General features: G+C 37.9%; 1 protein-coding gene across 2 annotated transcripts in view; it reads left to right on the top strand.

The window, feature by feature from the left end:
- UGGT2 (UDP-glucose glycoprotein glucosyltransferase 2) overlaps positions 1 to 14,643 on the top strand; it is a 186,989-nt gene that overhangs the window by 90,234 nt on the left and 82,112 nt on the right. For both annotated transcript variants that reach the window (XM_027065110.2, XM_053217215.1), the window contains 4 exons: positions 1,498 to 1,617; positions 2,448 to 2,533; positions 3,090 to 3,225; positions 9,544 to 9,675. In XM_027065110.2, coding sequence (XP_026920911.2) covers positions 1,498 to 1,617; positions 2,448 to 2,533; positions 3,090 to 3,225; positions 9,544 to 9,675 — 474 coding nt within the window. The remainder of the gene's footprint in view (positions 1 to 1,497; positions 1,618 to 2,447; positions 2,534 to 3,089; positions 3,226 to 9,543; positions 9,676 to 14,643) is intronic.

Genomic DNA, 14,643 nt, shown 5'->3' with positions numbered 1-14,643 from the left:
TGGCCCTATTTTTGTTCTTTTTTTAATATGTAAATCATTAAAGTCCTTGTGTAAGTCCTATGTTATCTGGTTTTTCTCTTACGTTGTAATATTTGGTCCTTTATTTACATGGTAGTTTTTGAGAGGAGCCCCAAATTGCCGATGTAAAGTCACGGAAGCAAAGGCTTGTAAGGTTTGCCCAGCAGTCCAGGCAGCAGGCCTCCCCTGGCTCTGTTGAGGCAGGTTTCTGGGCTTTGTGAGAGCTCTTCTGCTGTGTGTCTCACTTCTAGGGGCTAGCCCTCCTTCTCCTTTTCTCAAAGCACAGTGTTTACCAAAGTCTTAACACTTTGAACTTCAACTTCTGTCTCCTTATTACCATGCCCTGGCTGCAGTTTCAACTTCCCAGTGTCAATTCCCCCTAGCTTCTTTTTTTTTTTTTTTTTTTTTTTGGCAGTGTTGAGGTGAGTATGTGTGTGTATGCTCACGTGTGCAGGTTAGTAGTCAGCAAATGAGAGGAATTTGTATAAAGACAGTTTGTTTTCTTCCCTGCAGTTTCCTCCTCTCCTGGATTCTCCCCACCCCCACCCTGGCCCAGTTCCTACCATTTAGGAAACCCTAATTTTAACTTCTGTCTTTCCAGCACAATATGGCTGTCACTTTCAGTTTAAATTAGTTCTTCCAGGCTGCAATTTTGAAAATGCCCCTAGGGATAGAATTGAGGTGAGCATGGAGCTTTTCCCTTAACGCCTCCTGCTTTCAAGGATTGTAACTCCTTGACTCTTGATTGTTGGTTGACCTTACCTCCATGTAAACAAAGGTTTATATGTTTTCCGCCCGCTTTTAGCATGTTTCAGGCAGGCGGCTTAGTCTAGTGTAAGTAGTTACCTCTTGATTCTAATTGGCTTTCCAAGGTATCATGTTTTATTTTCCTTATGTCTGAGGGTTTAAATTTGAGAAGGGAGGTGGAGGACCTCATTGCCTCCTCTACTGCTGATAATTAAGATAAACACTTATCTCTCTCAAAGAGTTTATGGAGAGTAATTTCTATGCAATCTTACCTATTCATTTTTATTGAGAGAGAACACGTGCGAGGGTTGGGGGAGGCTACTGGGAGAGGGAGAGAGAGAATCTTAAGCAGGATCCACACCCAGCGTAGAGTCTGATGAGGGGCTTGATCCCACAACCATGAGACCACGACTTGAGCTGAAATCTAGAGGCAGGCCCTCAACTGACAGAACCACCCAGGCACCCCCAATTTTATTTTTTAATATGAAAAACAAACCTGAATAGAAGTCAGTTGTTCTGGCAGGGGGGAAGGCTTACTCTTAAAGGCCATGGTAATAAAGATTGTTGTACATGATGTATTCCTTAATGTAAAGAATATTCAACTGGCTTCTTCCATTTAATCAGAAATATATAAATTTCTGTGTATGATTTTACTTGTTTGATAGAATAAAAATTGGCTTTGAAGATGATTTAAGTGTTAATATACTTAAAGATTTCTGGATTCTTTTCTAGTGGATCAATGACCTAGAAAATGATGATCTGTACGTTACATGGCCTACAAGTTGCCAGGAGCTTCTAAAGCCAGTGTTCCCTGGAACTGTACCTTCCATAAGGCGTAATTTTCATAATTTGGTGAGTTTTATTTTGACATTTTATATACATCTTTTATAGAGATGTCAGCATTCTTTTTGGATTACCTTGTTCTTGGTAAATAGGCATCTGTGTAATAAGAAGGAAATACTCACCTGATGCAACAAGCTTAAGGTGGCATGACTGACTGTCCAAAGCCAGCAGTGTCACATAATCTGCCTCTTCTTGTTTACATGTGCTTTTATAATACCAATATGATATTGGTGGTGAGTTACTTTTACATTTTCTGAAAGGAATTTGATTGAACTTTTTCCTTCTGTATAATAAAGAACTAATGATTAAAGTTTAGTACATTTCAGGGAAAAACACATAAATATCACTTTACCATCCATGTCTGAGTCCACTATTACAATATTAAAGAACCTTATAGAACTTTGAAATGTGTAGAAAATACTTTTTTCCCCACAAAGACAAATTTCCTACAGCAAGGTAGAGAGAGCAGTTATGTCAATGCTATTTTTTTTCAGACTTCAATTACTATCTTTTAAAAATATTAAAATCCAGTGCACATTTAGAATACGATATTTCACTTCACATAAAAAAAATTTGCTTTGTGCTGTGGTTCAGAAGGAGGATGAATAATCTGGTAATTAAATTCCATGTCTTATTCAGATGTGCAGCCTTTAGAAATCCTTCATTATCTGTGAAGTTCTTATATAGAATTCTTTAGTATTGCTAGAAATTTCTTTTAAAAAAGATTGTACCTTGAATTTCATACTTTTAGCTACAGGAATCAGACTAAACTTGAATTTCATGAAAATTCCAAAATGTTAAAACAAAATAGTGATTATGAACTATCTACTTTCTTTAAGGTTCTGTTTATTGATCCTGCCCAAGAATATACCTTGGACTTTATAAAACTTGCTGAACTTCTCTATTATCACAAAATTCCTCTCAGGTAATTGTCAGTTTATAACATTAAACTATCAACTGAAGGAAATCTGTGAAATTCATGTTGTATTAAGGAGTATTGCATTGAGTGTTAATGTGGGATTCAAAGCAGTGGTGGTCTCTAATGCCCAACACAACACAGCTCTGTTGTGAAGTATCATTTACCTTTATGATCGACTATGTTAATCAAAGCTGCTTGGTAATCTCATTTATCCCGTTATTTCCTGGGAGAGTGATCTCATCACTTTGGGTGCTTATAGATGGATCCATTTCCCTGGGATTGGGTTAAGAATACACTTTCCCTTTTTTTTTCTTGGAAAAACACAATCATTTAATAATATCACCACCAGAGAGAGTTTGACAGTTTGGAAAAATCCAATAGGTAGGCGGATGTTGGTGAATAGTCTTTACAAATCAAACCTTTTCAAATTAAGTACTTCCCCTCCCCCTCTATTAACACATTCCGTCCATCTAGATGTTATAGTCTAGTAATGTTTAAAAATGGTGGTTGGTTGTGACTCAAGGGGTAGTTGTGACATTCCTTCTTCACCTTCTTTTCCCAGAATTGGTTTTGTGTTCGTTGTTAACACAGATGATGAAGTTGATGGAGCAGATGATGTTGGTGTCGCTCTTTGGCGAGCTTTCAACTATATTGCAGAAGAACAGGATGTGTCACAAGCGTTTCTTTCTGTAGTACATGTGAGTGTGTGCATGAGGTATAATTTCTTTAGAAAGTATAGTGGGTTTTCCTGCACTATTCCTGTAATTACTATCATTTATTATTTTTATCTTTCAAAGTTTATAAAAAAATGATTGTGAGGATTAATACAGATGATGAATTTAATTCTTGCAGCTTCTACCTGAAATACATAATGTCGTCTCCACTTTACAAATTAGGCAACTGAGACTCTGCCAGAGTGGATGAATTTTCTTGGGTTTATTCAGCCGCTAATGGAATTTAGATTGTATATAGAAGTTTAGAAGAAAACATATTCATAGAAAATGATTAGTCAAGGATGAATTCTTGAATGAGGTCTTGAACAAGATTACGAATAAAAGAGGTTACTGCAAAGTTAAACATTCTAAATGACAAAATATGTAGACCCTCCTTAGAGAATTTCAAAGGAGAAGGAGATCACTTCATGACAGCAAATTGAGGGGGGAAATGGTAGGATGGGTACTGAGTTTGACAAAGAGATGGTATAAGAAAAGTTAGAAGTTGGTAAGCACCTGATTAAAGAACAAGAGGTGAGAAGATTATTTTGTAATTGAGGTTTTGAAACTACTATGGCCCATCATGGAAAAGATATATTAAAGAACTATATTGTTATTATTAAGGACGTCAGATCATAGATTAAAAACTAGTTTCATTAATTCATTGGTCTTTTGCTTTCAACCGTTATTACAACAAGGACTGGTTCTTCTTCAAAGTGAGAATGAAATTACCAAAGCCCTGTAAACTCCCTACCCTGCTTCTGTAGCCCCAGGAAAACCACTTAATACCTCATTCATTCACTGTCCTGGGACACAGAAACAACCTGCACCTCAGTGACTTGGGGATACACTTTGTTCTGTAAAAGAGTGCTGTGGAATATGTGTCATTCTTGTATCTCAGTCTATTTTACTAACTGATTAGTGTAAGAGTTTATAAGGACTTCAGATTGACATATCTTTTATTGAAGTCCGGCTACCTTATCGTAAAAGGATCAGTATGACATTCAAAACTAACAAAACTTGAAGACCTTTGAAATTCTCTTTACCTAAGTAATCTTAATTCTCTCCTTTGACTCTTATATCAGACATTAATTTGCATGTGATGGCATATTTCTCAATTGCTTGCCTTTTGAATTATCTACTGTGATGTTCAGCATAATACTGTAGTATCTTGGAAAAACAAATTACATTTGAAACCATAGGATTCACTACGAAGCAGCATAAAAGTATTAAATGTGTGCCATAGCCTACAAGTTGTGCTAACTTATTAGAGGAAAGAGAGGGAAAAATGAATGAGGAAGGAATACCTATAACATACTAGAATTCACCAGGGTCTGAAGTGTGAGAATGGTCATGGTTATTCAAACTATGTATGGTCTTGGGGCACCTGGGTGGCTCAGTTGGCTAAGCATTCGACTTTGGCTCAGGTCATGATCTCACAGTTGGTGATTTCAAGCCCAGCGTCAAGCTCTGTGCTGACAGCTCAGAGCCTGGAGCCTTCTTTGGATTCTGTGTCTCCCTCTGTCTCTGCCCCTTCCCAGCTTGTGCTCTCTCTGTCTCACTCTCAAAAATAAATAAACATTAAAAAAACCAACAATGTATGCTCTTGACTCTAAAATTTCAATAGCGCATGGAAAAGTAAAACATGATTGAGCTAATACCATTCTGTTGGAAATGTATTGTATCCTTTAGGTGACTTAGCTTCACTAATTCAGAATAATTTGAGCAAAATTTAGTCTTTTAGTAAAATACCTGAACTATAAAGTCTCTTTAATATTATTCCAATGCTTTCATGAGAAAATTATTTTATCTATATGAAATAATTTGAAAATATAGTATCAGGAGAAAGAAATATTATGGCAGACAAAATTATAAAAGTCTATGAAAATTATTGAAATGTGTTAGAGAGTTACAGTAGAGTAAGTACAGTATTTATAGCAAAACAATTGACTTTGTATCTCAGCTCTCCACACTGGCTATACATACTTACAAGTAATTTGATTTTCTCTTCCTACCTTACAAGATTAAGAGCCAAAAAATAGGATATTACATAGTTGATGAATATTTGTTGAATGCATGTTTGAGAATGCAAAAGTACCTTAAGACTTTAACTTTTGGCCATGATAGGTAACTGACAACACATTAACCATCTCACCATAAGCACAAAAGTGGACAAACAACATGAAATAAGTTTATTTTCAGAAGTTCAACAAGAAGTAACATGAACTAGGATCCTTCCAATTCCGTGCTACTTCAGGAGAAATACCAAGAAGAAGAAATACAAAGAAATCCTTTAGGCTGAAAGGAAATGACACCAGATGGTAACTCAAATTCACACACAAAAATGAAATGGTAACCATAAATAAAAATGTAAATATACGGGTGAATAAGAAAGGCTATATGAATATATTTTATTGTGTTTGAATTGCACAAGATTGACTAAAGCAGATTTTAACATATAGATGTAGTACAAATGACAATAACTGTACAAAGGAGCAGAGGATGAAATGGATCTAATTTGGGACTTAAAATTTAACATTTGTCAACATAAAGTTAGGATTAATAGGAAGCAGAGTGGAGTAAATTGGCACAACTGAATATCCACATGCAAAATGATGAAACTGGATCCCTATCTTCCACCATATACAAAAGTTAACTCAAAATGGATTAAAAAGTTGAACATAAGACCTGAAACTGTTTCCTAAAAGAAAGCATAGAGGGTAAGTAAGCTCTTCGTCATTGATCTTGGCAATGGTTTTTGGATTTGACAACAAAGTCAAAGGCAACAAAAAAAAAATAGGGGGTTTATATCAAAATGAAATATGTCTACACAGCGAGGGAAACCATCAGTGAAATGAAATGGCAACTGTGGAATGAGAGAAAATATTTGCAAACTACCTATTTGGTAAGGAATTAATATCTGCAATATACAAGGAATTCATACAACTCAACAGCAACAAAACAAAACAAAAAAATAACTCACTTAAAAAATGGGCAATAAGGGCTACCTGGGTGGCTCAGTCGGTTAAGCGTCTGACTTCGGCTCAGGTCATGATCCTGCAGTTTGTGGGTTTGAGCCCCGTGTCAGGCTCCATGCTGACAGCTGGGAGCCTGGGAGCCTGCTTTGGATTCTGTGTCTCCCTCTATCTCTGCCCCTACCCCGTTCCCGCTCTTTCTTCCTCTAAAAAATAAATAAACGTCAAAAGGAAAAAAAAATTTTTTTGAAAGGGTAATAGGAGGGCCCCTGGGTGGCTCAGTTGGTTAAGCATCAACTTCCACTTAGGTCATGATCTCACAGCCTGTGAGTTGGAGCACTGTGTCGGGCTCTGTGCTGACAGCTCAGAGCCTGGAGCCTGCTTCGGATTCTGTGTCTCCTTCCCTCTCTCTCTCTCTGCCTCTCCCCCACTCGTGCTCTGTCTCTCTCTCTCAAAAATAAAACATTTAAAAAAAAATTTTTTTTAATGGGCAATAGATCTGAATGGAAATTTTTCCAAAGAAGACATACAGATGACCAGCAGGTGTATGAAAAGATGCTCAGCTTGATTAATCCTCAGGGAAATGAAAATCAGAACCCACGATGAGCTTTCACCTCGGGTGTCTATTATCAAACAAACAAGAAAACAAATGCTGGCATGATGTAAAGAAAACAGAACCCTCTGAGACTATAACTGGTATAGCCATTATGGAAAAGTCTGGAGGTTCCTCAAGAAATTAAAATTGTAGGAGGTTCCTACAGTTTGAACCAGCAATCCCACTTCTAGGTATATTTCCAAAGGAAATCAGTATCTCAAAGAACTATCTGTATTCCCACGTTTACTGCAACATTATTCATGATAGCTAAGGTATGGAAACAATGTAAGTGTCCATCAGTGGATGAATGGACGAAGAAAATGGTGCATCATATACATGAATTAGAACATCAGACTTTAAAAAGAAGGAAATCCTGCCGTTTGCAACAACATGGGTGAATCTGGAAGGCATTAGACTCAGTGACATATATCAGACAAAGACAAATACTGTGTGATATCACCTGTATGTGGACTAAAAAGGCTGAAGTCCTAGAAACCAAGAGTAGAAAAGTGGTTGGCACAGGGCTGGGCAAAGTGAGAAAATGTTAGTTGAAAAGTATAACTTCCAGTTTTAAGAGGAATGAGTTATGGAGATCTAATATATAGCATGTTGACTATGGTTTGATGATACTATTCTGTGTAACTGAAATTTGCAAAGACTAGAATTTTAGTGTTCTCACCAAAAAGAAAACCTGTGTGCAGCGATGGATATATTAATTAGTGGTGGCAGTTCTTTCACGGCGTGTTCATTTACCAAATTATCATGTTGTACAGTTTAAGTGTATTGTGTTATTTGTCAATTACACCTTAATAAAGCAAGAAAGAATGGAAAAATAAATAAAATTTGTATGGAGAAGTAGAGACCCAAAATTGCTGTTTTTGCTTACCGAGTTACGTAATAGTTTAAAAATTTTTTTTAATGTATGAGAAGATTGGATCATTATATATCTAAGTAATTTAGACATTCTAGCTGCCTTAGATACCTTAGGAATATCTACTGTTTTAAAATGACTAATTTGTAAAAGGATTAATCTCAGCAACTTTCATATATAACTTTTGCCGTATTCAAAATATCATTTTTCTAATCCCTGTTTATGCTTTATAGAAGGCTGAAATTTTTGCTTTTTTTTTTCCAGTTACTAAGATCATAGCATGTGCTGCTCAATATGAGAAGAAAACCTGCCCATAAATTGAGAAGCTCATAAAACTAAATTGTGTGATCTAATTATAGACTGCCTCTTTTTAAAGGAATAGGTTACCAGGTTTACACTGAGAAAATGAAAATGAAGAAGAATGTTGATTCCTTATTGTCTCTGGCCATAATGATACAAGTGAATTGAAACTGAGAATAATACTCTCAACTAATACAGGTCTCCCCCACTCCTGAAGTAGAGCATTCCTGAAACCTTTTGTAGACACAAATGGTATGAAGTGAAGAAGCAGTTACCATCAGTTTATATGGAAAAATGTTTCTAGTATTTTCCAGGACCAAAAACTAACCTCTTTCAAGGCTTTTCTGGTATCTTAGGACACACCTTGCTAATGATATGCACAAAATAAATTAAGCACAGATGTTCATAGACACAATTGAGACTCTGGTGGCTGGATGCTGAGATGCTCCTGAGTGTAGTTCCTGGGGAAGGAGCTTGGTGGGGCCACTGTCCTCACTCACTGCAAAACAGATGCTGAACACTGTTTTCACTTTTTTACCATTTTTCATAAAAGCAAAAATCCTCTTTGGATTTCTTTTGGTTGGTGAAAACAGATGTCACTCTTGTAATAGAGAAGTGGCATAACGTGAACTTTTGAGAGGCGAGGGATACCTGTATATCAAACTGCTACTTAATGGCACTTGTACTTTACTGGTTTCTTCTGCCTTAATGCTAACTCTGTGTTGATGTTTATGTCTCAGCTGAGGTTTCTGCTCAGAGAGGCCTTCTCTCTTGGTGCAGAGTAGTTCCTTTTCCCCATGCCTAGCGGAGTGCCTGGCATGGTGTGCAATGAGGGACAAGTGAAACAAGAAAATAAAGGAGTAACAGCCTACCTCATGCCAGTGTGCTTACAACATTTGAGATGGAGTAGGAACGGGGGGTGGGGTGGTGAAGAACGGAGGTACAGAGGAAGCCTAGAATGAAAAGAAAGCCTTTGTGAAGTAAGGCATTTGAAATATTTTATACATACCTTTTTAAATGACAGAAACCATCATTTTACTAAGAATCATAGTGTCTAGTTAGACCAAAATAGAACATAACATAAATTTGTTACAGTATTTTTGAAAGCTATGGAATACTCATAAAGCAATTTTTATTGGAAGAAGAAATATTGTGTGGTTAAAATGATTTATTTATCGGGGCGCCTGGGTGGCTCAGTCAGTTAAGCATCCGACTTGGGCTCAGGTCATGATCTCATGGTTCATGGGTTTGAGCCCCACATCGGGCTCTGTGCTGACAGCTGAGAGCCCGGAGTGCACTTCAGATTCTGTGTCTCTCTCTCTCTGCCCCTCCCCTGCTCACACTCTGTCTCTGTCTCTCAAAAATAAATAAATGTGAAAAAAAAATTTTTTAATAAAATTATTTGTGAATGGGGGAATGTGTGTATATATGTATGTATATGGTATACTTAGAACTTACAAAGTAGAAAGCTTGTTTTTATAAATCTGCCGGCATACTCAGGGAAAGAAAGAAAACTAATTGCCATAAGATGAAAATTAATTATAAAATCTTTATTTCTACAGATGTACCAAAAAGTGAAGAATGACAATATACTCACTGTGGACAATGTGAAGAGTGTTCTCCTAAATGTTTTTCCAGATGCTAATATCTGGGATATTTTGGGAATTCATTCTAAATATGATAATGACAGAAAGGTAAGTTGGAATATAAGTTTTTGAAAATAGGATCCAAGAAACTTTTACTATAATCTCATGAATAAATGATCTCAATAAAATTAACTCATGATTGGGGTTTTAGACCCTCAGACTTGTCACAAGTTGTACACCAGTACTTAAATTGCCACTGTTGACCTTTCGAAAAGTACGAGAAAAGAGAATTCTCAGGATTTATAGGATAGAAAACTTGCGGGTATAATTGTAAGGAATGGGGGGCGCCTGGGTGGCTCAGTCAGTTAAGCGTCCTACTTCGACTCAGGTCATGATCTCGCGGTCTGTGAGTTCGAGCCCCGCGTCGGGCTCTGTGCTGACAGCTCAGAGCCTGGAGCCTGCTTCAGACTCTGTGTCTCCCTCTCTCTCTGCCCCTTCCCCGTTCATGCTCTGTCTCTCTCTGTCTCAAAAATAAATAAACGTTAAAAAAATTTTTTTAAAAATTGTAAGGAACGTAATTTGTATTTGAAGAAATGGAAAGCTGGCCTTGTAGGTAAAGGCTGGGGCAAGAACCAAACCTGGGAAGATAGAGCACCGCTGGGGCTGAATTTCCAATGCTCCTACAGGCGTCAAGTTTTCTAGATGGGTTCTTGCATTTTGTAAGAGGTTTTAGACCACAGATCTGATCCTGTATGCAGTATTTCTCCATGGTAACGGCAAAGGCCAGGATCGCTGGTGTTGTAATCCACACCCCCCCCCCCCCCCCCCCCCCCCCGTCTTGGCCCCTGTTTTCTCTTTGGTCTCGCCTTTCACGACTCTTTTTCTTTCCTTGCTCTTCTGTTCCCGCCACACAGGCGGACTAGTTCAGGTTGCTGCATGGGCTCCTCCTGAGCATTGCTGCACACTGCCTCCCTTCTCTCCTAGCCTGTGCCTGCTTCTCTGTAGTGCTTGGCTTTAATGTTACTTTGGGGAAAAAGCAACACTTTGGAAAGAACTTCTGGGCATCCCTTCCTAACCCTCCAGGTGAGATTAACTTGTTCGTGCTAATTTCACATGCTGAACTAGTACTGTGTACTCCTGCATAATGCTGGTTACACTTGGCTGTTCATTACCTGCCCTCTCACTGGTCCACATCCTCTGTAAGAGTGGGGATCGTGGCTCGTGTTGAGTTTTGCAAGCCCAGGGCCCAGTGACTAGAACATACTATGTAATCAGTTAAACATCTACTGAATGAAATACTGAGGAGACAAAGCCATCTGAGAGTGAGGGTTGCGCAGTGGGACGGAACGTCACGAGAGCAGTGAAGTTTTAGAGACTGCTGCTCTGGGGGCGAGGAAGGGGGTACAGTAAAGCCATGTATAAGAATTGCTGTGCTGCTGAATTTCTGCTGGAAATGCCTACCCGAAATTTACGGGAGTGTCTTTTGTAAAGTCTAAGATACTGGGGCATGCGAGTGAAGGAGGTAGCTGGGTAAAGTGCTGTCAGGGTGAAGTGTCATAGTTGGATATGGACACGGCCTTACTGGGAGAGGCCCCAACAGTAGCCCATGGGGAGCCCTCCGGGGCACACAGGCTGCACCAAAATGGAAGCAGAGCCAGGAGTCCGGTGGTCTCAATGCAACTGAAAGCCAGTGTGGTAGGAATTAGGGAGTTTTTTTAGTCCTGCACAAATGGTTTTCCAAATCATAATTTCAAAAGCGAGAGTTTCATTGATTGTTTTCATGACTCTATCTTCATATAATTAAAAAAAAAATTAAAAAGCAATCAAGATGAACGTGTAGGGCCAAGTTGCATAGAGGCATCTCTTTTAATAAAACTATTCACCGGACCAAGGAAATTTAGGAAGAAAATTATTTTTTTACAAATATACTTCAGGTACTCTTAACAGGGAAAGAGGAACCCAAATTTCCTATAGTGATTATATAAACTCACAGAATAGAAAAACAGTGAATTTTTATATAGCAAGGATCCTATTTGCATAGGTTGAAAGCAAAAGGTTGCACCAGTTGGGTTTTAATATCAGCTGATGGTGAATGGTAATTATAGGAGTCCTGGAAGTAATTCTGTTCTTAAACCTTACATGCTGTGTTTTTCTTCTCTTTTTTTTTTTTATTATTTTTTTATTTTTTATATTTTTATTCTATGTTATTTTAATTTTTTAATCTTATTTTTTTTTAATGTTTGTTTATTTTTGAGAGAGAGACAGAACGCAAGTGGGTTAGGGGTAGAAAGAGAGGGAGACACAGAATCCGAAGCAGGCTCCAGGCCCTGAGCTGTCAGCACAGAGCCTGACGCGGGGCTCGAACTCACGAGCTGTGAAATCGTGACCTGAGCCTAAGTCAGATGCTCAACCAACTGAGCCCCTTTTATTTTACTTTTTTTTAAAGAAGTGGGCTCTTCTCTGCTTGCTACTAAGTGGTAGAGCACAATTTCTAGTCAGACCTTACCTTCCTTAGGGACTAACACTTGTGCAGAAATCGTATCTCTTGAGCCTGCCTGCCTGATAGATGCATAATGGTGATACTAAGAATCACTTCTCATTCCAGAGTAAAAAAAAAAAAAAAAAAAATTTCTAATTTATTTTCCCTTTTTTTTTTTTTTTTTTATAAATCTGTAACAGCCTATTGATGTTTTACTGATTTGTATATGCTTTGTTTCTGTAAAAAAACTTTTTCTGGTTCAAGTTAATCATAGTATTTAAAACTTTTTGTGGGGTGCCTAGGTGGCTCAGTCGGTGAAGCCTCTGACTCTTGATTTCGGCTCATGTCATGTTCTCACAGTTCACGAGTTTGAGCCCTGCACCGGGCTCCTTGCTGACAGCATGGAGCCTGCTTAGGATTCTGTCTCTCCCCTCCTCTCAGTGCCCCTCCCCCGTGTTGGCTCTCTAAATAAATAAACTTTAAAAAATTAATGAATAAAGCCTTTTATAACACCTATGTACCTAAGGCTATGAAGTGCATTTAAATAAAATACATTCCTAAGAACAGCTAGGTAAAAATATTCAAGCTGTTTATTTAATTTCAGTATATTTATTTAGCTTAAAATATTGTTCATAATCTAAGTTATATGTGGAAAGAAATGGATTCATTTATTCATGTCGATTCTGGGTAAATATAACAGTAGTCTCTGCTGATACACAAATGAATTTAAGTTGAGCTCTCATATAGCCAAAACATAGTACTTATTATCAGTTGCCATAAAAACATCATCTGAATAACACCATGTTATCCTTAAATATTGGTATTCACAACCCAATATTACCGTTCCCCATTAATTGCCTTTTTTATACATACCATATATGGATGTAAATTTCATTTCCAACTGGACTGTTGTTACTTCAAGAAAAGGAGTCATCTTCTTTTGTATTCCTTCAGTTGCACAGCACATCTTAAGTTTTAGATACATTTGCTGAGTTTCTGTTATAGTCATGGGGGATTGAGCTCTTTCCTACCTCCAGACCTTCACTTGGTCTCTCCCAGTCTAGGAGCGTTACTTAAAATGTTTAAAAACTGTTGTGGCTTCACAAGCAACCAGTCAGAGAGAGAGTCAACCCGAGGCAGGTCCTAGAGCTGGAGTGCAGTCTTGAGGCCCTCATGCTGATGGTTACCCTGTAATGGCTGAATCATGTCGACATTGGGAGTGTGACAAAGAGGTCACGATGGTTCTCATGGGCAATCGCCATCCCAGGACAGCAGCTATTTACCAAGTGGTACAGAAGTATTTTATTACGTTAGGAAGTGGTAAAGTCTGTATAGTGCAAACCAGCTGATTATCAGCTCTGTTTTTAACACATTTTGAGTAAGTGAATATTTAGTGTGTCTAAGTTTTTAAGTATTCCCTGTTTAGTAAATCAAATACTATGATTGTCCTTCCATTTTTTAGTAACCCTTTTTAAACTTTAAGACTTGCTCCATATTTTTACCCATTTGTGGAGTGTTCTAACTGCAAATGTATCCAAATAGTCAGTAGATCGGTCACATATCTATCCAGAGACTTTCATACAAATAAACATAGCAACGAACAAACCGGCACGTTCCTTCACACCTCCTGTAGCCATGTGCCCCTTCCTCTAAAGTGAACTGGCCGTCCCCTGGGCCTGAAGCACCACTGTCCTTTCTGGGTCTGCCTTTGCTGTTCCCACTTACAGGCTGTCTGATTTATCTCTGGTTTTGCTAGCACTGTGCATTTCCTATTTTTTATTTATTTCTGATTTTACTTCTCTCCCAAGCAAATATGCTTAAGAGAAAAATTAACATTCCTTTATGTTCAAAAATCTTATACTGTATTTGTGTCTTATTGGTAGTTGGAGCGGGTAACCATTTTTCTTTCAAATTTTGGAGGCTTTTCTATACTGTCTCCTATCTTCTGATAGGCTGTGGAGACCAGTGATATCATTCTGATTTTAATTCTTTTGTCTTTCTGCCTTTTTTTTTTTAATCCAGTTTGAAAGCTTCTAGAATCTTTTTATCTCTGGTGTTTGGAAATCTCATGATCTGTCTTTGTATTGATCCTCTTTCATTCTATTTGGGAGTATTTGGTGAGTTCCTTCTAATAGATTCATATCTATAATTCTGGGGATTTCTTTTTTCTTTCTCTAATGCTTTCGTTTATTTTCTCTGGCCTTTCTGAGTTTTCTGAGTTGGGTCTCTATTTGCTTTTTCTTCTTTTTTTTGTTCCTTTGTCTTTTTCATTCAGTTTTTTAAAAATTTTTCTGGAGGTGCCTCTTGTATCATATTCCTGTTTTATAGCATCCCAGTTTTTCTTTCATGGACGCAATATACTCTCTTAGCTACAAGTGTTTTGTGATGTGTTGTTGTGCTCCCTGCATTACCTCTGCCTTCTAAAGCTTCCATTTTCTCATTCGTTTCGATTTCTCTCTTTTGTGTTCGAAGCATTTGTCAGATGTCTTACACTGTCTGGTTGTCTTTCACATGGAAGTATGAAATCCTGAAAAGCGGATCACAAACACATGGGTCTTGTGAGTTGGTGAGCCTCGCTCGGGGAGCTGAGCTGACCT

The sequence above is a fragment of the Acinonyx jubatus genome, chromosome A1 (genome assembly GCF_027475565.1).
Source record: "Acinonyx jubatus isolate Ajub_Pintada_27869175 chromosome A1, VMU_Ajub_asm_v1.0, whole genome shotgun sequence".
Classification (NCBI taxonomy): domain Eukaryota; kingdom Metazoa; phylum Chordata; class Mammalia; order Carnivora; family Felidae; genus Acinonyx; species Acinonyx jubatus.
Note: the sequence above shows the minus strand (reverse complement) of the source record. Positions and strands in the feature narration are given on the sequence as shown.